The sequence below is a fragment of the Triplophysa rosa genome, linkage group LG4, assembly GCF_024868665.1.
Source record: "Triplophysa rosa linkage group LG4, Trosa_1v2, whole genome shotgun sequence".
NCBI classification, from domain to species: domain Eukaryota; kingdom Metazoa; phylum Chordata; class Actinopteri; order Cypriniformes; family Nemacheilidae; genus Triplophysa; species Triplophysa rosa.
In genome coordinates, this window is record NC_079893.1 from 4,941,800 (window position 1) to 4,969,447 (window position 27,648).

The 27,648-nt window shown below is 37.9% G+C and overlaps 2 protein-coding genes across 3 annotated transcripts; one reads left to right on the forward strand and one right to left on the reverse strand.

Moving 5' to 3' along the window:
* The first annotated feature begins 146 nt into the window (after positions 1–146).
* Positions 147–27,635, forward strand: slc5a10 (solute carrier family 5 member 10). Its single transcript, XM_057331009.1, has 15 exons — positions 147–257; positions 540–611; positions 1,699–1,803; positions 2,337–2,396; positions 2,632–2,736; positions 5,135–5,240; positions 5,986–6,066; positions 8,026–8,231; positions 10,363–10,498; positions 18,472–18,579; positions 18,693–18,843; positions 19,249–19,417; positions 22,477–22,692; positions 24,429–24,519; positions 25,736–27,635. Exons 1-15 carry the CDS (start codon positions 147–149, stop codon positions 25,930–25,932), a joined length of 1,914 nt encoding a protein of 637 aa, XP_057186992.1. The 3' UTR covers positions 25,933–27,635.
* Positions 8,353–17,940, reverse strand: LOC130552620 (protein FAM83G). 2 transcript variants are annotated; one of them, XM_057331006.1, is made up of 5 exons: positions 16,604–17,932; positions 14,849–15,016; positions 14,636–14,760; positions 11,934–13,227; positions 8,353–10,162 (listed from the first exon to the last, which is right to left on the reverse strand). In XM_057331006.1, exons 1-5 carry the CDS (start codon positions 17,060–17,062, stop codon positions 9,737–9,739), a joined length of 2,472 nt encoding a protein of 823 aa, XP_057186989.1. In that variant the 5' UTR covers positions 17,063–17,932; the 3' UTR covers positions 8,353–9,736. The 2 variants fall into 2 exon arrangements, with proteins under 2 accessions (XP_057186989.1, XP_057186990.1); XM_057331007.1 differs by having other exon boundaries at positions 9,969–10,142; positions 16,604–17,940.
* Positions 27,636–27,648: the final 13 nt, after the last annotated feature.

Genomic DNA, 27,648 nt, shown 5'->3' on the forward strand with positions numbered 1-27,648 from the left:
ACACGAAGGTGCAAGTTTGCTTCATTAAACTGATGCGTTTAATCATCAATTCACACACGGAGCTGACTGACCAGAACGCTCTGTGTCTTCTCATCCCTCACTGTCCTGTTGTCTTAGTCTGTGTGTAGCGTACGTGTAGGCTGGACATGGCATCCAACTCCACCACCAAATTTTTCGCACTCTCTCAGTCGTTTAGCGTATCTGATATCATCGTGATCGGAGCGTATTTCTTATTGAACGTCGCAGTTGGGATATGGGTGAGGCCTGTGTGTGTGTGCGTGTTTGGGTGTTGGTTGTCTTAAACATTATTATTATTATTATTATTAAAAGTATTTAAATGAACATGATTGTATGTTTACACAATGGGTTGAACTTTACAATATATTATCATTAATTGCATAGATTAAAGTGGAGGTTAACTGGGATCAAACAGGTGTTTGGTTATGAGGTACTATCTAACAGTTAACACTAAACTTAGTAGTTAAGAAATTAAATTATTTTATATTTTGGCCAAACTGCTGCGCGTGTGTGTGTTTCAGTCATCTTGCAGAGTGAGCAGAAACACACTCAGTGGATATTTCCTGGCCGGTAGGGACATGGCTTGGTGGCCGGTAAGTGCAGATCAGACAAACATTTGCACAACACTCATAGTAATGAATGCTCACTGACCTAGTAAACACTAGTTAATGAAAAAGTAAATGTAGCATGCTACTATTTCACAAAGAATTTGGATACATTTATAAACAAATGTGTTTAATGTGACAACGTGAATTACGGCATTTTTTTTATTTTTGAGTGACGCAATAAAAGTGAATATAGACAACGGTCGGAATGCGGACAACATTTCTGCACCATTTTGGTTACACTTTATTTTACACAACATGCACTTACAACGTATATACTTCCTCACATTTAAAATACACCTCACGATTTACTTACTCAAAAAAAAATACAAATTAATATAACTCCAACCTTAACCGAATATGGGTTAGGTTTAAAGTTCAGGACTGAATTAAATACACAACTACAATACAAAGCAAGTATATGTAGAACAGGAGTGTAAAATAAAGTGCTACCATGCATTATTTTACACCTAATGTATATAAATAAAGTAAATATCACGTTGTGATCATTCAAAACTCAATATTAAAGGCAGAGTTCACTCAAAAATGAAAATTCTTTCATCGTTTATTAACCCTCCTGTCATTACAAATCCGTTTGACTTTCTATCTTTTGTGTTCTGCAGTAAAAGTTATTTTAAAGGAAGTTGGTAACCGAACAGCGCCGGCACCCATTCTCTTCTATTTTATGGACAGGAAACCAATGCAAGTGAATGGGTGCCGGTTAGCAACATTCTTCAAAATATCCTTTTTGTGTTCTGCGGAAGAAAGAAAGTCATACAGGTTTGAAATGACAAGAGTGAATGATGATAGAATTTCCATTTTAGGGTGAACTATCACTTTAAGTCGTAAAGGCTGCACGCATATTTGTACGGGAATATGCAGAGCTGAAGCTTTAGGTTTAGATGAAGTATAACACAATGTTGCCTGGAATATCACATCGACGACTTGTCTGTGATGTGGTTCGTACTGCATTGAAGTTTAAAATGTTATGATTGATTTAATTATTAGCCCTTCAATCCTGTATCATGTACAATATTAGTTTAGTCACACTACTGTGCAATGTGAATGGGTGCAGATTGGGGCATCTCTGTTTGCCAGCAGTGAGGGTTCTGGATTATTCATCGGTCTGGCTGGTACGGGGGCCGCCGGGGGAATCGCTGTGGCCGGTTTTGAATGGAATGTGAGTGTCATCATTTTGTTTTTTCCCAAAATAATTATTTGTCACTATTGGAACTTTAACAAGTCACCATGACAATGTTCTTATGCGTGTGCGCAGTAGGGGGAGCCAGAGGATCAGTTTGTGCCTTAATTCTACGTTTTCCCTCGAAAAGAAGCTTTTGTCTTGTGCTTGCTTGTGTCTCGTGGATTTTAGTAACTTGTATGCAAGTAAAAAGTAAAAACATGTCAAAAATAAAATGAAAATAAACATTAATGGGTATTTTGCACTTTGTACTTGCATACACCTCACTAATTTCAGACAAAACGCAAAAGGAAACCAGACTTTAATGTAAACGTATCCTAACAAAATATTAAACCAAGGAATGTACTTCAAAAAAGCCATTTGATAGGTTAAGTGGATTTCATATGTCCATAAACATATTCATCACGAGTACTCGCAAAACCCTGTTTTGAAAAACCTACTGTTTTAGCAGGATACTGATTAAGAAATGAATTTTTGCAACGTGTTAACACCCCTCTCTATCTCTCCATTAGGCAACGTATGTCCTGTTGGCTCTTGCATGGATCTTTGTCCCAGTTTATGTCTCTTCTGGGGTGAGATAAAAACAACAAAGCCACTGTTTTTACCAACAATATCAGCTGAATTTATAAATATGTTAATAATTGAGACACGATGTTTAACGCTGCCCCACATACCAAAGACTAGTCTCTCTCAATCCCATATACACACACGCCACATGTTCTACTTTCTCTGATTTGCCTGTTAATTTGCTTAGATCGTGGCATTCCCTCTCCACTTCCTCTCTCTCTCTCTCTTTCTCTCAAACAGATTGTCACAATGCCAGAATATTTGGGTCGGAGGTTTGGAGGAGAGAGAATTCGCACGTACTTGTCAGCTCTTAGTTTGTTGCTGTCTGTGTTCACAAAGATCTCAGTAAGCATGTAAAAAACAAAGACATGTTCACTTTCAGAGTAATTCTCTTAAATCTACAAAGAACAAGACAGACACTAATCTGACAAAAGGCTTCACTCGACATGTCTTTTCACATAGCTGGCATGTTTCTGTTTCCAAGGAATGTCACGTTGTGAAAGAAAGTGGTGTTTAGCTCTGTTTCAACATCTGTTTTTCACTGTACACTACACACACACACATAGACATACAGAAGAACATTGCCTTGTTATATGGGATAAGACATTTGATCAACTAAGTACTTTGACACCTTACTCAAGAGCGCTACTACTTTATTAGACTTAATTGGGTTTATGCTAAGTGGATAATATTGGCTCTATGAATGAAAAATCGAAGTAATATAAAGCATATTTAAGGACTAGAACACGTGGGGATGGACTTTATATACTTTTTGGGGGCTTTAAGCAATTTTCCAGAACATCTTAGCAACCACCCAGAATGCCCAGCAACCACATAGCAATGCACTAGACCACCAAAGCACATGAAAATGCCCTGGCAACACCAACAGCACTCTATTCGGTATCTTAATTCTCTCCTACATGAAAAAAAAACGAAGCAACTGAATACAAATTGAATGGAGGCATCAGTTTAAGTCTTTCAGAATAAAGACTCTCAATGTCTCGAACTGTGCTCAGACCAGATGATACCGAAATCTGCAAACAAAAAGCTGACTTCAACATAAACTTCATAATGTCCAAGACCAAAATATCTAAACTATACTCCTAAATATACAGATTTCTCAAGGGTTCCTTTTCTTATTTGAACCTTTCGATTGTACAAATGTTTTTTTATTAACGGAAAAGGGTTGTAGACTACAAAGGTTAGCCAGAAATGGTTCTTCTACCAAAATAACCCAAAATGTTGACCAGGGCTTTTCCTGCATATAAAAATTGGAGGCGGCCGCCTCCGTCAAATTTAGTGCCGCCTCCGACTCTCATCAAAATTCTCACAAAACACTGCATTTACTCAATAGACTGTCATTTGTAACTGCAGTTGCGGCATTATGCCACTATGGTGGCGCAGTGAGGCGCTGGAGAGTTGATGTTTATTTTCCTCAGCTATATTAGGAGCGCTATTAGCAGTATTTCGCGGCTGTTCAGGTGAATATTGTTTGTTTTGCATTCTCGTATGTTCAACTTCTTGAAAATGTTTCTTAAATGAACGTGGTGTTCTTCTGTCTAATGTTTTAAGTGTAGATGGCTCGTTGAATCCGTTTACACAACGTACACTGTACACATCGAGTTCGCCTCACACCGTTGCTGCTTCGCAATTCGCATACTATCCGTCCTAAATAGTATTCGAAAATATAATTAGTATGTCCCAAATCATAGTATGCTGAAATGAGTATTCTCAAAGTACCCGGTGAAAATTCGAAGTGTGAATCCGTGGACACTTAACGGCTGATATTACCCACAACTCAGCGCGAGAGGGCGGAGTTTAGTGACGCTACACTGCATTAATAAAATTTAAGAAAAGATGCTTCGCTAAATTAATAAATATAAGTATAGAGTAAACATTACATACAAAATAATAAATGAATAAATACTTAAATGCAAGGAAGAGCTGTATTTTGATGTTCGTGACAGTTAAGGATCAGGGTTCAGGATAAGGATTGCTACATACTACAAAAATAGTACATACTTTAAGGGCATAGTAGAAGCAGGCGAATTGGGACACAGCACGTGTCTACACCGGACGTGTCTGCGCCGCATCCGGTGTAGACACGGTGTAAAAAGAATGCACACTGTGATCAGAACGACTTGCAATGAATCTTTTGAACAGATTTGTTTAAACAATAAGCGAATCATTCAAAGCTCATTGAACCACAAAAAAAAACGCAGGATGTGAATCCAGAGTAAGACTGATCAATTCAGTTGGCTCTTGTGGGCTAAAAATGACAAAAGCTATTTTGATTTTAAACAACTTTTCTGTTTGGTTTAATTAATTTAATATTGTCATTTTCATCTCATTTTTAGAACTCTCAATAGGTTGTTTGTAAAGAGTTTGTTTATGCCACTTAAAGGTACGTGGTAGGTAGGCCTACACGTGCGTGTGTGCACAAGATCAGATGGCACCAACTCCGCCTCGTTTTGAGCCAGGAAAAACCCTGTTGACTATATGGCACTGCTGCAAAGAAAATGTTTTAGCACTTCAATTTTAAAGTATATTTACACATTAATGTTATAGCCCAGTAATGTTATTGTGTGCCATCAAGTGTTACAATTTTGGAAGAAACTGAGACATTGTGTATAAATGAGTGAAATATAATCGAGAACTCGATTAGGTCTCCTGAGCGAAAAAAGTGCAACCTCCGAGCATAACATTTGGGTGATGTGTACAGTATGTGTTTGTCTGTTTGCAGACAGACCTGTATTCTGGAGCTCTGTTTGTCCAGGTTTGTTTGGGCTGGAATCTTTACCTCTCCACTGTGCTCATGTTAGTGGTAACTGCTCTCTACACCATTGCAGGTTTGTATTTGTCAGTGTCCATCATGTCCTACGTTCTCTTGCATTGTAATAAAATGGCATTTACAAAGGCATACAGAATAATAATGACATGAAGTTTCAGGTAAACTAGCACTTTAACAGTGTCGCTATATGCTACTGTTTATAAACGCATTCATTTCGAGACACTACTACAACTTAAATGTAATGCTGTACTGACACAACATTAGTTGATCTTTATTGATTTCAAGTGTTTCATTATTTGACAGTAAAACTGAAAGAATTTTTAAATTAAAGCTATTTTCGTTACTTCACTAAAGAAAATGGGCAAATTCTGTTCATGTTTTTACAGAAACGTTTTTCTTATTTAAAAGCCACTTCAAAGAGAAGTACCTTCTAAATTAGTATTTTGTCCCTTTATTCAACATAATAAAGTACTAATAAAAATTTGTAACAATTCTTAAAGACGATCAGTTTATAGATGTCAAACAATCATTGTGCCCTCAAGCACGAAATAAAACGTTTACTGAATTGCTTTTGAAAACTTTCCCACAAAAGCAAAGTGGTTCACTAACAGATCATTTCTGCAGTAATAATTATAGACTACAATGATTGATTCCAGGATAAGTACATAATTGCTTAATCTGTGGCTCTGATCTTACCGTATTCACTCCTCTGTGCTGATTCGGGGTTGACCTCGATGACTCAGATTTTATTAAACTTCATTAGAAAGTTGAGCAATACCCATTTAAGTCCTCGGTTTTTCCAGGTGGCTTGGCTGCTGTAATCTACACCGATACTCTTCAGACGTTTGTCATGATCATTGGAGCAGTCATCCTCACCATCACAGGTCAGCCGGTCTCAAGTCTTCTCTTATTCTCCAGTCAGCTGTTAATCCTGCTGAAAAAATCAATAGAAACCATTAAAGAAGTTATAATGGTTTTATTAGTTTTAAAGGGATTTGTATTGGTTTAAATGGAAACTGTAATGGTTCTACTGGTATGTGATGGATTCTACTGGTGGTATGTTAAATCCTACTGGAATAATGCCCAAAACACACTACAAAAAGGCATTTTGTAATGGTTTTAATGGAAAAAGCTAATGGTTCATAATGGTGTTTTAATGGAAACCATTGGAATTTCTGTAATGGTTTCTATTAGGTTTCTATGGGTTTTTTTTTTCAGCAGGGCTCCCTGCTGAAAAAAACAATAGAACCCCAACAGAAACCATTACAGAAATTCTAATGGTTTACAATAAAATACCATTATGAACCATGAGATTTTTCCATTAAAAAATGCCTTTTTGTAGTGTGTTTTGGGCATTATTCCAGTAGGATTTAACATCCCACCAATAGAATCCATCACATACCAGTAGAACCATTACAGTTTCCATTAAAATCAATACAAATCCCTTTAAAACCAATAAAACCATTATAATTTCTTTAATGGCTTCTATTGTTTTTTTCAGCAGGGATGTCATATATATATTACCAAATATTTTTAACAAAATGCAAATAAATATGTATCATACCTTGCATTGTAGGTGGCAGTTTACTGCTGGGGTGTAAAAATCAATACAAACTATAAAGGTTTCCATCTTAAAAAGCATTAAGAAGCATCAGTTGTTTATAAATAAAACAAGTTTCCTAGTGTGTTTTAGGCTTTATTCCAGTAATATTCAATAGCGTTCTATTGGTTCCCATCCAACGGATAACACCCCACCTAGAAACCAACACACAGCCAGTATAAACCAATATAGCTTTCATTAAACCAATACAATTCTCATAAATGACAACTACAATTCTCATAACCAATAAACCCATTAGAATTTAACAGATAGTTCTATTGTTTTATTCAGCAGGGTCTTTCTAATAAATTTGTAAAAATAAATTTTGGTATATTGCCTGTTGATGAGTAATCAAAGTGTTTTATATATACAGTAACTTATATGGCAGAAATAACTAAAATAATAACACGGACTGCTGCAACGTCGGAAAAACAAGGTTTACCAGTTCACCTAAACAAATACGCAAAATAATTCTTAAAATACCGATATTTATATAGATTCTAGTGACAATTCGTGAGGTGCGATTTATCACTGCATTTAAATAAAACGTTAGACCGGAAATGAACGTTTAACTTACCTGTTCCTTCAGCGATTTTCCTGACCTGTACTCTCAAGACAAACTGCTCGACAACGGCGTACAATTACAGCCGATTAAATGAACTTTTTCAGATTTTACGCGAAGCAAAACGAGCCAACTGAACTTCATCTCGCGCTGCACGCACCGAGCGGCGTTTGATATCAAAGTAACGTTACCGCGACAGCGATTCTAAAGCATTCTCTCGCGGTGCCTTATAACATTAGATCTGCGGAGTGCAGCTAAAGTCGAATTACTCACGTGATACCACGGGTGTACAAAGCAACTTTGGATAAGTTACAACATTTTACTTTTATATGGAAGAGAGCTTTTATTCTAGGACACTTTTATTTCCAAACTTAGAATCTGCATAGCTAGCCTAATTTGTTTGAGAATGTGGAAAAACCCTAAATGCGCAAAGCTATTTACAGAATCCTAACCACCTCAAACACAAGCAATGTGAGACACATTACATAAACAGCTCAAACAAGTCAAGATTTTAAATATATTTTTTAATTGGATAAACTCAAAACGTACATTCCTTTCTTGTAATTCAAGAAAACCACATTGTTGTTTTATTGCTATTACAAAAAGACATGTGCTACACCCAAAAATTTTACCCAACTTTGGAGTAGATTTATCTGATATGTATCTCTGTACCTGTTGCAGCTTTCAATAAGATTGGAGGCTACAGTAACCTGGAGAGTGTGTATCTGAAAGCTGTGCCATCGAAGATCATTCCGAACACGACATGTCACCTGCCCAGGGCTGATGCCATGCACCTGTTCAGAGACCCTGTTCATGGAGACTTACCCTGGCCAGGCATGACACTGGGCTTAACCATTCTGGCAACATGGTACTGGTGCACTGATCAGGTACGCGTAAACACTCACATAAAAATAGTAATGTACCAACCATCCACAAAATGTCAAGAGTCTCACGCAAAGAACAGCATTGCGAACATACCTTGCATTGCGAGTTGCATAGCTTGAGATACAGAGGTAGAGGCCTTCTGGGAAACATCTACAAAACCAGAATTTATTTTACCGTAGGCAATGTAACGTAAAACAAGGCTGTGCCTGTGAGAAATGTATATGTATAGTTACATATAGTTACGACAACGAATGTTATCTAATTTTTTTGGGGGGGAAATGTGTTTTTCCTAATCTGTCGACAACCAAAGAACATTACAGCACAACCTTCTAAAAGGACAGTACGTCTATCCCTCACAGTGTTGTTTTATTTCACAACCAATGAAATATGGGGTCTATATTAATAAAGCTAATGCATCTGCATTCATTTGAAAGTTCACCTTAAAAATTCAAGTATTTTGCAGTAAAGATTATAGTAATTCACTCAATCAGGAGTGAAATAATGCAAATTTAAAAGCAAACGCTTGAGATGTCATTTAGAAGACTGTATTTGTAACACTTTCCATAGTTTACAGTGCACATCACATCCTTAGAAATTTTCCAATACCTCTTTGGCAGGTAAAGAAAATCTGTAATATTGTAGGAAATTACAAAACTCTAAAAAAAAAAAACTCAAATACAAAATCGAACCATTCTGTGCAATTAAATTGACAGAAAAAAACAACCACAGACACTAGGGCTTGCACGACTAATTTGTTACTAGTCGAATACTAGAAAAGAAAGTAGTCAAGTAGTCGGCCATCAGCGTTCAACATATGCCATGCTACATCGGCAGTCTGACGGCATACAGTGTTAGTGGAAGAATTGAGATGATGCAAGACAGCATGTTGACATTGGATTGTAATGAATGATGCAAAAAAACTATTTCCCAATAATGATCGGTTTCAGAGTGATTCGCAAGAATTTTGGCTAATGTGAACACTGTAAAAACTCAAACATCATACATCAGTGTGATTAATTCATAATGTGTTGAATGTGATTTTAATTTGTATATTACAAATACATTTGGCCAGTGCATCTTGGAATAATCGGTTAGTCAGTGCAACCCCTAGTGGACACACAATATTGGGTTTACTGTGTTGGGCAGCATTTCACTTTTTTTAATCTAAGAAACTATTAGCCAATAAAAGAGGTAAATGCAAAATTGCCATCACCACAGTCACAAATCCACCACCAAATTCCAGTCCGCACAAAATTCCAGTCCTCATTATTCATAAGGTACATAAACAAAAGATTAAGGCTGTTTGTAATAGATAATTGTGCATCTCTCATTGCCTTACAGAAATATACAGTCCAGCTAATAAGTTCAGTGTTTATTTTATTGCCGTAACACTGTATTAGTTTAAACATCCAGTTTGACTCCGGTTTCAAGTCTGTATTAATGGAGATTGGTCGCTACATCATTGCACATTCATGCCTTTGTACTCAATACAAAGTTGTTAAATCAGTTAAATGTCATTGTGCCCCCGTGACAAATGATCCCTCAAAGGAAAACCAGCCGGGTTTACTGAAACCTTCCCCCGAAGGTGTTTGAAGCTGGCAAGTTTAGAAAAGGAGATTCCTAATGGTGTGTGAGTCTCAACCGGTCTCTGAGGCGAATGAGATTTCCTCTGTAAAACCGTCGATTGGAGTCGTTCGATCCCATAGGCAGGGTTGTGTCTTTGAGGGGACCGGCCAGTACGATTCAGGTTTTGCTGTCGTAATCCACTTGAGGGGAGTTCAGGGTCATACATCTTCCCCTGCCAGTACCTGTGACCCCCGATCACATGCCCGCTGCTATTGGGGGGTGTATGGAAGGCTCCAGGTTTAGTATTCACCACTTTGGCTCGGCCGTAGATGTCTCGAACAGGTGACCTGGAGACAGTTCGATAAAGCTGAAGGTACATGTGGAAAGAGAAAGTATAACAAATCTTTTTCAATAGTCGTTTTACGCGTCAATCAACCGAATGAGTCTTTAATTTTATGCTGTCAATCGTTCATGCTATAATTTGTCTTGTTTTTTCTTTAATAGTTATGCTTAAACATGAAAGGGCCACGACTGATAATAATGTTGGTGGACAATGTGACTCAACAGGTAATCGTGCAGAGATCTCTGTCAGCCAAGAATCTTAGTCACGCCAAAGGAGCATCCATCTTTGCCAGCTATCTCAAGATGCTCCCCATGATCTTCATAATCCTACCTGGCATGATCAGCAGGGCCCTCTACCCAGGTACTACACACACTCCACAGCTCCTGTATCCTCTAGGGCTCCAAAAACCCAATTCAATGTCATCTTTTGTCCCTTTTAAACCTTTCAGGTTACAGAAAAACCAGATCATAGGTTAAAGGTGGTTTTGGGAACATGGTAGCTTGTTTGTTGCTGGTCCAAGGTGGGTTCTATCAGATTTAGCCAGCTTGACCAGGATGGTGTACCTGTTTAGGATCTGACCAACCAGTGAGTGGGGACCACATTGAAACCATACTGGACCAGCTTGGATTAGCTAGTAACCATGTAAAACCAGCCACAACCTTGAAGGAATAGTTCACGCAAATATGAAAATTCTCTTAAAATTTACTATCTAGGCGATATCCTTTCTTTTATATCACAATACCTTCATATTACCATAGCTCTAAAAAATTCTGGGTTATTTTCAACCCAGTGTTGGGTCAAAAAGGGATGAACCCAACTGTTGGTTTATATTAGCCAAAATGATACAAAAATGTATCATTTTGGATTGAAACAACCCAGCATAGGTTAATTTACAACCCAACAGTTGGGTTCAGACCTCATTGGCCCAGTGCTTGGTTGAAAATAACCCAGCCTTTTTTGCATGTCAATAATTTTAAATCTTTTTTATGTTTTGTGATGAAACACACATATGACAAGTAGTCATTAGACACGCAAGAAACAATTAGTTTCATGGAAGTCATCTACATACCACTATATTTGATTTTACTGTACTGATCTGTATGTTTCCACTGGATATAAGACATATCGATCAATAAATTATTTAAAAATGTTAATGTTCTCAAAAAATTGTATTGTAAAATTGAGAGAATATCCATATTTGGGTGAACCATTCCTTTAAACTGATTTTAACTGGATTTTCTTACAAGGTAGTATTATGCTTGAAATACTTATTTTCAGCCCTTGTTCAGAAGTAACTCAAGTCAACTCAATTTAAGCATTTTATTAAAAAAAACGTCAAGGACTGCAATAAAAGACAAACATTAGAGGGCTGTGCCATAATTTCCTGAGAACTTAAAATTCAGGAAATTGTTGTTGTAGCCGCCTTTGGTTGGCTGCTAGCATGGAAAAATTCCCCTAAATCGAGGCAGCCTACCCTGTTCTCGACTGATACGTAACCATATTTACATTTTGCCCAGCACCCTCCTGCCACCCCCATACGTGTAGCTCTGACAGCAGGTTCAGACGTGCTGTAAATGTCAACAGAATCCCGGAAACGCATAACAACACACCCCATTGCGTTCCATGACACACGCCTGACTTCTTTTCATCTATTTGAGACACGCCCAGGTTTATGGACTAGAAGTGTTGAGCCAGATCTGATAAAAACCACTTTCACATTCAGTCACACACACACACACACACACACACACACACACACACACACACAGATAGACATAATGAACCAAAGTCCTACCTGTGCTTTTTCCACGTTTTGTGCGTTCAGTAGGTTCTTCTCAACAGTACTTTGTTCATCGTCTGATCGCAAGTCCAGCATGGATTGAGAGAACCGGGCCATTACGTTAAGAGAGTCAGGACTTCGGTCAACACGACCGGAACCGGTCATCCTTCCATTAGGGAGAATGTCGGTAGGACTAGCCGTGTCCGAGTCGGTGCACTCAAAGTATTCATCTGATGTTGTTGAAGTCTCATCTTTATCCTTCAATGAATGCGCACAAGTCACAGCCATGCTGTCAGCATCGTTGTCATGAGTGTCCCTGTGCGTAACCTTTGGGTTTACCATCTGCTTCTCCTCCCGTCTGACTAAAGTGATTTTTTCATCTTTAGTTCCCTCCGCCTTATTAACCACCACCTGCAAGGTGCGTGGTTTGGGCACGGGTTGCTGTAAAGCTTGTTGGTTCTCACAAGAGGAATTCATCGGTTTAGGGTTGGGCTGGTGCTCTTGTGGAGGAGGGTTGGGTTTGGGGTCATTGTGCTGGATTTGGGTGTTTGGAGAATTGGATACGTGAACTGGTACATCTTGATGGTTGCTGTTGTAGTTAGTCTCTGGCTGTAAGTTTACCGCAGGGTGGGTATTTGGCTGGTCATCTTTTGGGGGATGGTTAATTGATTCAACGTTTGCATCGACAGCATCTTTTTTGACCTCTTGTGTTTTCTTAAGATGGGGAATTGCCTTTTCCGGTAGCGGATCCTCAGGTGGGGCGGTGAAAGGGTCTTTGAAGCGGATCGCTTGTGATGTTTCGAACATTTGCGAACGCATTAAATGCACAGGTGCTGGTTTACTTGTGTCTCTGATATTAATAAACCCAATAACGTCACTGGATGGGTCTGGCTCAGGCCAGGTTGGCAAGTAAGGAATGAGATCTGCCTTGAGCAAGCCTTCAAGTCCCGGGTGTTTTTTTGGTTTTTCGGTTACCTCACGATGGGGCTTAGGAACAGGGGCCATAGGATTCTGCTCGCTGCTGTTTTTGACACTAGCCTTGTCTGAAGAAGTTTTGCTCGCTGCGTCTACATTTACCAATGCATATTTAGGGTTAATTAGCTTTCTTGCAACAGTCACAGATACAGGGGGAGGGACCGTAACTATGGTAGGCTCAGGCTCCGGAAGGTCCACCATTGGAACCTTGGATAGGTTGACCCCATGGGAGTTCAAGTATAGCTCACGGAACTGCTTGTCAAAGGTTTCAACAGCTTGTCCTGTCAGGACTGTAATGACGTTGCGGTCCAAACGAGAGGCGGTCCATGTAAAACTAAAAAAAGTCAGAAACAAAAAAACAACATGTACAGTGAAGTTGCCATTTTTAAATTCTATTATATAAATGTGCTTTAGTCTTAGCATTTATTTATCTTGTTTAATACTGTCACCTCAGTATTAAAGTCATGTTTATGATGAATGTAATCTAAATATTCTGAGCATAATTAAAAGATGCACTGCACATTTTCAATGTCTATTTAATACACATGAATTATAGAGATAGTTCATACTCAAAAAGATTCATAATTTACCTATACCTCATACAGGGCTGTACATAAACTTTTTTTGCACACAGCACTGGTGCTACAGCTGTTTAAAGTTTTGTAGCACAGGCCAAACAGTTGTATTACAAGTATAAAACATCTGTTATATTAGGAAAAATATACACATAAACATATTTATGTGTAGTTTATCACATAAATAGGCAGGTAACGGATGAAGGACAATGTTACAGTTGGGTAAATTAGGGCCATATAATTTAGTTTTTCCCAAGTTCCTTTTTAATTTTTCTGAGTTCTGTGTTTTCCATTCTTTAACTTAATACAATAATGATATATTTGTCCACATACTGTAGTATACTATTATATTATTTTCAATGGTAAACTGCAGTAAAATTCCTCCTTTTGCAGATACAATGATGTTTTTGATATATTATTTTATACTATATATATAAAATATTTGTTTAATAAATATAAGTATACTCTAGTGTTTATAGTATCAATTTACTGCTAAAATACTACAAATTATTATAGTAAATATTATAATACAGTACAGTGTTTTTAATCTGGATGATCAAATTTACCAGACTTTTTTTATTTTGACGGGTCGTCGCAAAGAGTGTGTGGTTGACAATATCTTTTCTCTAACAGTGAAGTTCTTATGAAATAAACTCTCAGATCGGCTGTGGAGATGGAGTTCATGTGTTGATGTCCTCATAGAGAGACGCAGACAAATGCACGAGCGTCACACACGTGTTGTAATGCGTAAAACTGTGCAGCTCATTCACATTCACGCAAGACAAGCAGGTGACATATTGAAAAAGCCGGATAGCCCCTCCCTATTTCCAGATCGCGGAAATCACAGGGCTCTAAAATCATATGGACTCAGTGTAGCAGGAAAAAAAGTTTTTCATGTACAGCACTGCTAATTTACCCTATGTGTGTAAATGATGGGATCATTTTTGAATCATCAGCTGATGACATTAAATGGGCGTGCCAAAATGTTGAGGCATCCAAAATGGGCCGTGCTGAAGAGGTTCTACATACAGTGTGTATATATTTACATGTACACAGTATATACTGTATGTGTGTGTGGGTGTGTGCGCATGTATATTTTGAAAAGAATCACCCTACAGCCACACAAAGCAGATGTCTTGTGGGATTAGCCTGCATTTCAACACAAACCTGTATGATCCAGAAACAGCACGGTCTCCATCCACAAACATGAATCTCGAACCCAAAGACCCAAAGACCCTCTGAGCCGAGCGAGTGTAAAATTCCGCACCGCCGATGCATCGTACCCGCAGATTCTAAAAACGAATAAACCACATTTTTAACCAATCAAATATTCAGAAACGCTACAAAACAGACATGAATATGTGCAGGTGCTTAACTCACGTTGAGATGTCCTCTGTGCATATTTGCTCTCTCGCACATGTGTAGGAAGTTCTGTACAGCTGTGTGATCTATAATAATATATATTGCAACTTTCTTTTTAAATCCAACCTCTATTAGGTCCTTAAAAATGTCGACGTCTGTGAAAACATCCATTACCACCGCAATCATCTGCAAACAAAAAAAACACAAATGCATATGTTGGCCAATCCAATATAGACCATATAGAAGGTTGTGTACACAAACAAGGCATATAACTGTAAAAAGTTTAACAAAAAAGAAAAAAAATCAAAGTTAAAGGTATATAATATAATTTTACAATGGAAAGCTTTACAAAATTCAACAAGAAAATACATTTACTTTTACAGTAACATATTGTTAAAATAATATTGTAAGTTAAAATACAAGTCACAACAGTGTTCTTCTAACTTACTGTTCTATTGTAAGCATTGTGTATATTCTCTTTATCAAATAGACATCGTGATGATGCAGCTACAAAACAACTCATACACACCCTACGCTTCTTGTACTGCTCCCATTACAACCTCCGTTACATTATAATCAGCCATTGTGTGAAATATCTACAGATAAAGGGATTTCGTTTGATTGACTGAGTATTTGAAAGTGAATGTGTTTTTTAGCAGAGAGGGGGTGGGAGAGACTTTACGATGGTATGTGTCATGGGCCAGAGCGGTGAAGCTTTGGCATGTTCTGACAGGACAAATGAGTAGGTTAAAAAACCAGCTGACATTATGAAATGTAAAGGGTATTAATGATGGACAGATGAAGATGGAGAGCAGTTTTGGAAATCCAAATCCGTTTTTACTTTGTTTTTTAAAGACAGCTCATAGCTCATCATTAACCGATAGGCCTGTATAGTTTTTGTTTATTTAGCCATATTGTCAGTTGTCGCCGTGTCTGCCTTGGGCTGTAAGTACAACAGACATTGAGATGGATGTTCAATATTCAACATCAAACTGCTTAAAAGCTTAAGTATTATTAAAGTATACACATATCAGGATGTCAATTCAGTGACTTTTAGAAAGTTTTTGGTCAGATTTTTGGTTCGCTCTAAAAAAGAATGTTGGATGTACTATCATATTATCTAATTATAACATTGAGCTTAATCCTATGCAAATATGTTTTACTTCCTCTGCACAAACCCTGATGCCACAGGGGAAACTTGCTGAATCCCACAAAGAAGCTTTTATTCTCGGATTCTTACAAGTCCATCTTTGTACTTGGGCTTTATTTAAAGATCCCAGTAACCAATACACTAAATCTGTAGAGCTTGTGACAGCAACAATCTCCAGTAACCTATATAGACAGCTCAAATGATTCAATGATTCCTGATTTAAAAACATTTGCTTATTAACTTATATTGGTAATAGTTTGTAAGGTTGTTGGGGCAGACTCCTGAAAAAAAACAATATAAACATCACAGAAATTATAATGGATTTAGTAGTTATAATGGAAATTGTATAGGTTTTATTAGAAACTATAATGGTCTCTACTGGTAATGTATTGGGTTCTATTGTCGGGATGTTATCTGGTGAACCAAAAGAACAACATTTAACTCCACTGGAAAAACGTCCAAAACGCACTACATAAATAATCTGGGTTTGTTGATAGTTTTAACGGAAAACAGCTGAAGGTAGGCTATTTGTAATGGAAACCACTAGAATTTATATTGGTTTTGTTCAACAGGTCACACATTTGGCCTGTTCAAGTTTTTCCAGTTATTGAAAGCCGACTGACCTTTTGTGCTTGCGCGATGGCCTTTCTCACCACCTCTTTGATATGCGTATGTCCGTCCGACGGCGGCTGCGTGTACACGTGTACACGCGTCACCCCGCGATACGAATTGCAGTCGGGCCATCCGAGGTCCAAATTCGGTATGGAGATATCCGAGAGGTCCGGCCAGTACTGCAATGACACGGCGCCGTCTTCTCCGTCCGTCGTACCATCCGTTTTTTGATGCTCGGAACCGGGTTTGTAATCTTCGATAATCCTGCGGAGATGCTCGAGCTCCGGCTCAGAGAGGAACGGACGCAGCTCGCGCTCTTTCACGTAACTGTCAAACGCATCACGTCCTTTGGTGATGAACGCCTCGAGCGCGAGCCGCTGGTCCTCGCTGTAAAAGAACTCCGGTTTGGATTCGTTTACACGCCAGTTTACGTGATTGTCATCGAGACACTGGACTTGAGAGAGAGCCATGGTGCGATTTAAAATCCAAACGAGTTAAAAAAAAAAGCGGATTCCTTTATGGTGTTGCTATTTTACACAAAAAAGTAAGAAAAGTTTGTTTCCTCAGTTAACGGGCCTATAGCCTAAATAACCCCCCCTGCGGTTGCGATAAAGCGTTTCCATGGTAAAAGTGAGACGTTTGATCTGTCTGCTTGTGCTCAGCGGTAAGTTTGGCATAAAAAAGCTCAGTTACGCGTATTAATAACGGCGATATTGTTAAACAAATATACGAACGATTGAAACGAAGTTACTTGATCATTTTGTCCCCAGGAGCCGGAGTGCTGCTTCACTATAAACGCCGTTTACCGCCGCACTGGAGATCAGCTTTCAATTCACCGGCAGGTAGATGAGAACAAAAGCATCTCTTGCGATTAGACACACCTTAGTCACCTGACCGGGAGGGGCAAACACACACACACACACACGCACACACACTGGATCCAAATCGAGATCTTCGGCTCAGAAAGTCCACACACTGTCTGGTATCGCGAGCAGACCGAAAGTTGTTGGATGATCGACAGACCGACGCGGCGCAGACAAAACTTTCACAACTTCTTCCATGTTCGTCCTGTAATTGAAATAAAATCGAATTGTAACGCGACTTCGAGGCTTTTGTGTTAGTTTGACCCAGTTCGGTGAAGCTGTTGAGAAAGAGGAAGAGGCACGAGCGCATGACGCGGCACGCCGGTCGAATAGACTGGTGTGTTGAGTCAACAGTTACGTGTGCGCCGGATGGTTTGGGGCGGGGTGTCCGGGAAGAAAGTGAAACGCAGACAACTTCCTATTTCCCCCAGACTTTGCGGCAGAGTAATGATGTTTGCAGGCTTTGGTTTACAGCAGGGCAGTGTGTTATCGCAACTGCAGTAGATAACAGAATATCAAAGCAAGTTTCATTTACATTTATCTTAGAGATAGAAAGAACAATTACCGCCGCCATCACTTACTCCACTTACAATAGTTTGAATTCATAATTAAAATACTTGCAAACCACACTGCTTAAAATACTTTGATATTGATACTAACTACACTACTTGACGCTGCAATACTTACAATGCTTTGATACTTCGACCTACAATACTTTGATACTTTAATACTTCAAATGCCTTTAATACTTCACCACAGTACTAATACTGAATACTTTGAATTCGTTATACTGGAAAAAAAGATACTAACTGCGTGCGTAGTTGTGTAAACTAGTAAATGCTGTGGTAAATAAATATGGCAGTTATTTAGTATCATGGTATATATCATAGATAAGTCAAATATAGTAGTTACTGTATATAAAACCCTTGATACTAGTATATTATACCATCACTAATATGACATCGTCGGAATACTTACAGTACCCTTTGTAAGCCCTCGTATATTTTTGTATTCAGACATAGTGGCCTGTGTTGACCCTGAGGAGTGTCTAAAGGTGTGTGGGGCAGAGGTGGGATGTTCCAACATCGCTTTCCCAAAACTGGTCATCGAACTCATGCCAAGCGGTAATGTGAATCTTTATGTATGTGTGTGTGTGTTCGCAATAATTCGTTCTTTTACTCAATATGTATCTGTTGTCAATCCTAAGAAATATTTTACTTGTAAATGTTCGTTCCAGGTCTCCGGGGGTTAATGATAGCTGTCATGATGGCTGCCCTGATGTCATCACTGACCTCCATCTTCAACAGCAGTAGCACCCTCTTCACCATGGACATTTGGAAGAAATATCGTAGAGGTGCTAGCGAGAAGGAACTGCTGCTGGTTGGCAGGTGTTTATGTGTGATCGTGTCTGTGCGCTCGCTGTTAAAATGAGTCACTTAAAACCATCAATTAATGTGGTGTGGTTATTCAAGGTACAGCATCAGTGTGTTGTATGAGCTCAAACACGTTGGCAAGGGAGTAGACTGAACATTTAGATTAAATGAATTATATCAATTATTCTAATGTCCTAACATAAATTGTTAAAATTTATATATTATTGTTAAAAATGTAATATTGCACTGTTTTATGCCACTTTGCCTGTGATGTGAATTGATGCTTTAAGAGTATGATTTGTGAAGCATAGCCAAATTAAAGTGATTCATGGAAATAAGATTGCAAATGTATCCTGCTGAGGGCAGGATGTTACTGAAAACTCAGATTATAATACAGTGTGTTTGTATTTGTTCTCTCAGAATAGTGACTGTTATTCTGGTGGTGATAAGCGTGGTTTGGATCCCGATTCTTCAGAGCGCCAACAGCGGTCAGCTTTACGTCTACATCCAGTCGGTGACCAGCTACCTGGCCCCTCCTGTGACGGCCATATTTGTAATGGCTATTTTCTGGAAACGAACCAATGAAGCGGTAATACAAAATATTTTTCACTTCTCTGCACGCAAAAACACACTGAAATCCGGGGCCTAACACAGGGTGTGTATTTGAATACAGACATTCAGAGTCACATGCATTCAAAGAAGCTCCCTTCAAGTGAATGTGGAATGTCTGGCCCTGGGTATTTGTATGCTCCGGTTAAGGTGTGTGTTTTGTCCGTGCAAAAAGACAAAGTGCCTGTCTGTATGTCTAAATGACAGAACAAGACAGCATAACTTACACTTGTAGGTGATAGATAGACAGAATTGCATTCAAGGCCGGTCACAGCTTATTGCGATTGATGGTTAAATTTATGTATTTAAAATGATTTTACTAATAGTGTACACATTTCATGTCGCACATAGGCGGTCGTATTGTTTTTAGACTCACATGATGATTGATTGACGTGCACAGCCGACACAAAACATGCACGGATTGACGTGACAGAGTTGCAGCATGAAGAATGTCACTAGTTGTGGGCGGGGCCACGTGACAGAAAGTGATATCAGAGATCTGTGGCAGAGCATGTCAGAGACTGTTTTATTGTAACGTTGTGTTGAGTGTTATGCTTCAAGGACCTGTGATTTATGAATTAGCCGTGATAGGTTCAGGCATGACGCCCATATAAAATCTGCAGATGTTTCTAGCAATTCTGTGCAGATTTGGCAGAAAAACATAGGTTATAGTAAATCTGATATCTAAAATCCTATTATTAAAATTGTTCTCTTCAGTATTTTGAGTCGAGCTTTAGCCGTTTACTGAACATAGATTAACTAGATACTTCTAGGCAGTATACAGTACGTTGTTCAACAAGGTTTTTCTTTTGCTGTGGGTTAATTACCCAGAAAAACAAGTCGCTGCATCTGGGCTTTTCCAGTGTTGTATTGTTTTGTCTGTTGTATAATTGTTTTTATTCCATTGTATTCTGAAAACCTTTATTTACTGTAACAGTATTGATATTGTGGGAAAACCAGTACGTAGTGTTTATTTGAGATGTTTCATGGAAATCAATATAAATGCAGAGAAAGAGAGAATTTGTGCATAAGACATACACGTAGATGAAGGAAAATGCTTAGCATTTCATCTCTTTGTATTTACTTTCTACGTTTTATAATCAACAGCGGCGTTTCGATTTCCCTTCGAATTGCGCAAACTGAATTTGCACTGAAATTGAAACACGTCCATTTTGCAAAAAAATCCCATATATCGAAGAAAAGTTTTGACGCTCGCATGAGGTGTTAATTCAGGCAATTCGATCAAGGAATATTTCACAAAACTGCAATGGAAACAGTTTTTGTCGCATTTACAAGTCACGTGACATACGAAAACGTCACATGATTCTTTTAAGATGGCGCGGTATGGTTGGGGTTAGTATGTGGTGGTACGCACCGCCAAAGTCGGTTCGCAACCCACCGTAAAACCCCAAAAAAGTTGAGCAAGAATGACTAATCGTCACTATATATATACTATATATATATATATATGTTTCAGTCGCATAACGTCGTTTAATGGAAATGCCGTCATTTTTTATCGACATTTAGAAAATATCGCATACGATTTCATACAAATCTGTAATGGAAACCTAGCTACTATATTGTAAAATCACTTTTCAGTGTTTTTTTTTTTTAAATCGCCCGACTTAAAGTATTCATATGTGTTTCTTCTTGAACGTCATGGGTTTAAACCCGGGAAATGCACTTTGGATAAAAGCGTCTGCCAAATATAAAAATGTAAATTTGTCATGTAACTCTTCCTGCTTTTTCAATGTAAGTTAGCAGCCGTCCACTTTAACACATAGCAACATCGTACAAATCGTTTGTCACTGAAATCCAGTTCAGTTCTTGGATGTTTTTTTCACAATTTTATTCTGAGAGTGGCCGTAGACTGTCTGTTTGCATTCAATACTCCCGTCAATAGTCTGGCACAGGTTAGCTAATAAACTGGTAAAAAAATAGAAACCTGTCGAACAAAAACATTTCAATTGGAAGGGAGGGAGGGGCTGTGTTGATTTGAACAATTTTCCCCTGAAGGATCCTTAACTGGAAAGCTATCCTCGCCCCCCATATAGGAAATACTCAGTTTAGCCGATGAGATCTCAGATAAGCATATAATCGCTCTAAATGTTTGTCTTCGGAACTGTGCGAACTAACCGTTTGTGGGCTTGATGTTGTGAAAGTTCATATTGCCCTGCAGAGAAAAGGAAGCTCCTCTGAAACAAATGTGAACTGCTTGGGTGACATTCTTTTGGAAAAAACATAAATCATTACAGTGAAAGTACCCACGCAAACCTGTGCGTTTGAGTGAATGTGCGTGTGTGCAAAAATGACTTTTTTAACATACGTCATTCTAATTCTGCTGTTTTTTACATTTGGCTGAAATCTCGTACACCAGAAACCTCAGATGACACCATGACAATTTAGAAGAATTCTCTGCTTTTCAAGGGAATTTCAGCATGTGCTCCTCCCTTAAGTATGTTGAATAAGCAAATAAGAAGCATATCGTGCCAGGAATGTTTGTGGTCGGGCTCGGCTTAGATACTTATTCAAGTGTGTCTTCTCAGATACCGGAGTGAATGTTGCAGTTAGAGAAAAAACAATAATTAGGACATCTGTTCATTCAAATAAAATAAAGCACACTTGCAGAAAGGAACACTGGAATTAGTGTGTCACTGAACAAGGGAACATGCTACCGAGAATGTAAAAGTTCATCCAAAAATAAAAATTCTGCCATCACCCCCGTGCCGTTCCAAGCGAGAACCAACGGTGTCGCTGCCATCAAACCCGATCACAAAACCGCTGAGACTTTTCACAAAATATGTTTTGTGTTCCACCGAGTGAACTAACCCCCTTAATATCCGTCTATGCACTTTGGTCATAAAACACTTTAAAGATGTTTTTTGGATCTGTGCGTTTATTGAATGCAAACATTAATGTAGACCTTATGCAAAACATCTCCTTCTGTGTTTCATAAAGAAATACAAATTATATGGTTGCATGATTTTTGGTTGGACTGTTCCTTAACGGGAGGTGTGCTGATATGTATTGTCTACGTAGGGAGCATTCTGGGGCTTGATGGTGGGTTTAGCGGTGGGATTGACACGGATGGTCCTAGAATTTGCATTCCCTCCTCCTCGCTGCGGTGTGTTCGACCCTGCACCTGCTGTTCTGAGGAGGGTACATTACCTGCACTTCGCCATCATTCTCTGCGCTCTTACTGCTGTTGTGGTTGTGGTGATTAGTCTACTTACGCCACCACCCACTGAGGAACAGGTACAATAATGCTCTTTTCTGTAACACACAGTACTTTTTATAAAACATCTACTCGGTGTGGTCAAACCAATCCAATAGAAATCTTATTATTACTAGTTACTTTTATAGTAATATCAACATTTGGCAGATTCCATGCAAAATTGAATTTATTTCAATCACAATTTTGCATTATGCATTTGCAAAGCAGGTTTAATACAGAAAGTAGAGATATTATGAAATATATACCGTAGAAAACACAGAATATTATTTACATACTGTGCAAATGATAAATACTGTACTCTGCAGAAAAACCACAATATATATAGCAATTTTACATACAAAAAACACATGTGAAACGTGTCCTTTTGGAACTATTGTGTTATTACCATGTACGTTTCTAAATAAAAATCCATGGAATTAAATGTGAAACCCATGGGATCACATCTGAAACGTGGTGACATGCGAAAAACGTGATCGCATGTGGATAACATGTTGCACATGGGGTTTCATGAGTTTTTACATGAAAATTTACATTACGATTTATGTTTCACATGTGATCACATGTTTTTTGCACATGTTAATTTCATGTGGTTAGTATGCTTTTCTCAATCATTTGCAATGCAATGTAAGTTTGGTTTTGATAGGACTCACAAAAGTTGCATATAGGAAACATATTCTTTTCATTTCTTTAAAGGGGTCATATGGCGCGAATACGTGTTTTTCTGTGTCTTTGGTGTGTTATAAGCAGTGTTGGGTGTAACTAGTTACTAAGTAATTAGTTACTGTAATTTAATTACCTTTCCCTTGAAAAAGTAAAGTAAGGGATTACTCTTATTTTTTCTGTAATTTAATTACAGTTACTTTTGATGTAATTAAACTAAATACTTTGTGTAATATGTGTGTGTGCAGAAGAGGAATTGACATCAAAATTCAAAGTCTAACTTTAAAATCCGTGCTTTAATGTATAATTCTCACATTTGTAATTAATAATAATACTTTATGTAGTTTTATATTATTTATTTGAATGAATTAAAAGAGCCGTTTCATGTCTATCCTCTTGGAGAGAGTATTTTGTACAGTAATCTAATTACACTATTCAATATGTAATTAGTAACTAGTAATTAATTACTTTTTCAGAGTAACTTACCCAACACTGGTTATAAGTTACCCATGCATGTATTAGACACGTAAAATTGCAAAAATGAAAGTGTCGGAACAAAAGATGCATTCTATCTAAAAGCGAATGCTCACCCAGACCTGCCTGAAACGCCTCGTGTAACCACACCCCCACAAATCTACGTCAGTTCGTGGTATGACTTGACTAAGACCGCCCAAATGTATACGCAAGTAAGGTGGGCGTACCTACTGTCAGCACAATTGTATTGGAACCTGATGTTCCAAATATGGTAAGAGGCGTTACATTTCCGTCACACGCTTGCAGTATTCGACCAATCACTACGCACTGGTTAACTGGCCAATCATAGCACACCTCGCTTTTCAGAGCGATGAGCTTTGTAAAAAATCTGCGCGTTTCAGAGAGGCGGGGCAAAGAGGAGATACAAACATGCACGGTATGTGGAAAATACGGCGTTTTTGAACCTTAAATCGTGTATACACATTGCATTACAACTAAAACAAACCATGATATTCGTTTTAGCCGTGTCATATGACCCCTTTAAATGTGCACACGTTTTAAATCTAAAGGCAACCGTGTGTTGTCTGTATAAAATGGCCTTTGTTTTATTTTTATGTTTCAGACACATAATCTGACCTGGTGGACTTTGAGCAACACCAGTGAAAGAGAAATAGCTCTACAGAAAGTATCCACGCTGAGCCGCAGGACTGAAGGTATGTGGCGTAAACACACACACACTAATCCTGCTTCCTGTATGTGAGCATGAGGTGTGAGAGGACTTTACTGCTGGTGATAGATCTCAGGAGGATTTTTCTGCCCTATTCATCGGGGTGTGGTTGTGTTCTACATCTACATGTATCAGTTGACAAAACAAAAACGTTTTATATGCGTGAGAACAAACAAACAAGGAAGTGCAAAAATACAATTAATTTTTTTCTTGTAGTTTTGAATGTGTGAAAGCTCGCTGCATAAGGCAATAATATCTTGACTTAATGTGGTTTTTCTATACTGCGATACTGTGTTTAAAAATAGATGTTTCATTTGTTTCAATCATTGTTGTAATGTAAGATGCCGTCTCATTCAGTTTCAAAGCAATTTCTGGTTTTGTCCACTCAGTCGCTTACATAAAAAAAATCTCATTAATAAAGCACATAAATGCGGTTAAACATTCAGAGAATATGTGGACACTTTCTGGTTGTCAGACTTAGTGAATTTAGTGTGTGTATAGTAAATTTGATTTGTTATATGTGTAAATGTGAGGCGAACTGACTTAAACCTACACTGACCTTAGAACCAGTTGGTTAATAATTGCAAAATTATCCCAACAAAGTTAGATTTGTTCTAAGAAGAGGTCCACAATCATTTGTTATATGCGGCATAAGTGTTCAAAAACAATATGATGTTGTAAAATGCACTGTAAAAAAAAAATGTGATCAATGAGTCATGCATGGCAACATGTTTTTACAACTTATCAAAATAATTGAAAGGAGTAGTTCACCTTCAAAATGAAAATTCTGTCATCATTTACACGCGTCATTTCAAACCTGTATGACTTTCTTTCTTCCGCAGAACACAAAAGAAGATATTTTGAAAAATGTTGGCAACAGAACAGCACAGCCCCCATTCACTTCTATTGTAACCAATGCAACTGAATGGGGGGCTGTTAATGACATTCTTCAAAATATCTTCTTGGTTCTGCGGAAGAAAGTCATACAGGTTTGAAATGACAAGAGGGTGAGTAAATGATGACAGAATTTTCATTTTGAAGGTGAACTACCCCTTTAAGCTATTTCAATTTCATTGCAATAATGAATGACTAGTCAAGATGTAAAATAATATAATGGCAATTTGATTGTTCTTCATTTTTTACAGTCTGTGGTGTGCTATTAGTGCTATAAAATTGTCCTCTTGTTTATTTTATGCGAACAGGATGCGAGTCTGCACGCAGGGGTAAGTGCGTTCGCACAGCCGGGTTCTGCAGTCCTCGACCCGGACGACTTGCAGCCGGGACTCCGCCTCCCATAATTCATGGCATCAAAGAGGACCCATTCTGGTCTCGCTTCTGCTGCGTCAATGCCATCATTCTGGTGTGCGTCAACATCTTCCTGTATGCCTACTACGCGTAACAGTCATACAAAAGTCATCACACGCATCTGGGTTTTGTCAAGACGTGCATCATTTTGCTCTTCCACATGTCTCATTCTTCGAATGAGAGTTAATCTGATGTCAGCATGATTGGATAGTGTATTTATTGCGGGGATTCATGAATCATTAAACAGTGCAATGGCATGGCATGGCATAGGGCAGACGCAACTAATGGAGTTATTCATCTTTCAAAATTCATACAGAGCAAAATAGTGATCCAAAATTCTAGATGCAGTTCGGTGTGAAAGGACCTTATTTTCCACAACCGGGTGAATGTCTTAACGTGTTTTTAAAGCTAGATTTTCATTTAAAGCTTTTGATATGAATATGTTTAAAGCCAAAGTGTGTACTGTAATTGTGTCTTCTTTCAGCTTAATACGCAAACAAATATAAGTAACTTATTGGTTGGTTGAGTTCCCAGAAAAGGGTAAACTGTGACACTGGCGCTATCAAAACATTCATCTGCTTCTTGGAGCTTCCTGACCAACCCCGCATAGCTCAACCAATCACAAGATTTTAGGGTGGGACTATCTGTTTGCTGACCAATGGTGGACAGGGGATTGTTCTGAAACCCTTTTTTTTTTAATTGTTCTTTTTTCAATTCTGAGCACAGAAATGTCACACTTTAGCTTTAACAAGTGTAACTGTGTTTAGATTTCTTAAACAACACGAGAAAAATCTTTATTGCAGGTTTTATTTGTACAATGGTTATTTAACTAGTGGCTATATACTGTACATTTAGATCTTGGTGTCAGTATAAGTGACTGTTAAATATGTTCACATTTACTTAACACAAAAAGAAATTGTAACAATATCCGACACTCCCAAAGGGGTGGGTGTTCAACTGCAGTCTTGCTTCATAGAAATTAACAAAAGGTGATTAAGATGTAATGTAATAATGTAATGTACTGTACTGTAGATTGATGACTATTTAATCTGCATCTCAATAATTATATCAGTAATAGCGTGAGAATAACTATGATTGTAAGAACAGCTTGTAAATGATTGCAAGGACACAATATTTTTCTTAATTTATTTGTTTTTGAAAGCGCATGCGAGTAATGGATATAATAAAATTCAATGCAATGTGTAAACCAAGTGTTTTGGATTGGTGTTTTTGCAGGAAAACTAAAACTTAAATGCAAACAGCAAGTACAATATTCAGTTTGCACACATATAATGTGCACAGTTTTGCTTATCAACTCAATTGAACGCATCAGATAATATTGGCAAAACAAGGAAAGCTGATTACTATCGCTTTATGCAACTGCAGCGCAAGTCGTATTGAACTGGTAATTCTATAAAAATTTAGAAATAAAAACAAAAATATGATAAATAATTTTAAACTAACTAAAACCATTGTTTTTTCATTGCAGTTTATAAAAATCATACCTTGCCATAAAGGAAATTGCACTAATACTTTTTTGCTTGCAATATTACACTTGGCATGATTTAAATGATTAATTAAATGAGAAAATTAAGATTTAATGTTTTCAGTCTACAATCGTCATTCCTTTCTTAAGTGTTTGTTAACTTGTTGTACATGTTGGACACTTATTAAAAGGTCTAACTCTCATTGTATTGCACAATATGTCTGCACATTTGTAATTCACAATGTTTCTCTTTTTGAATATATTTTGCATGTAAGTAAACAGAATGTGAAATTTAAAGGGAATAAACAATTTTGCATAAATCCA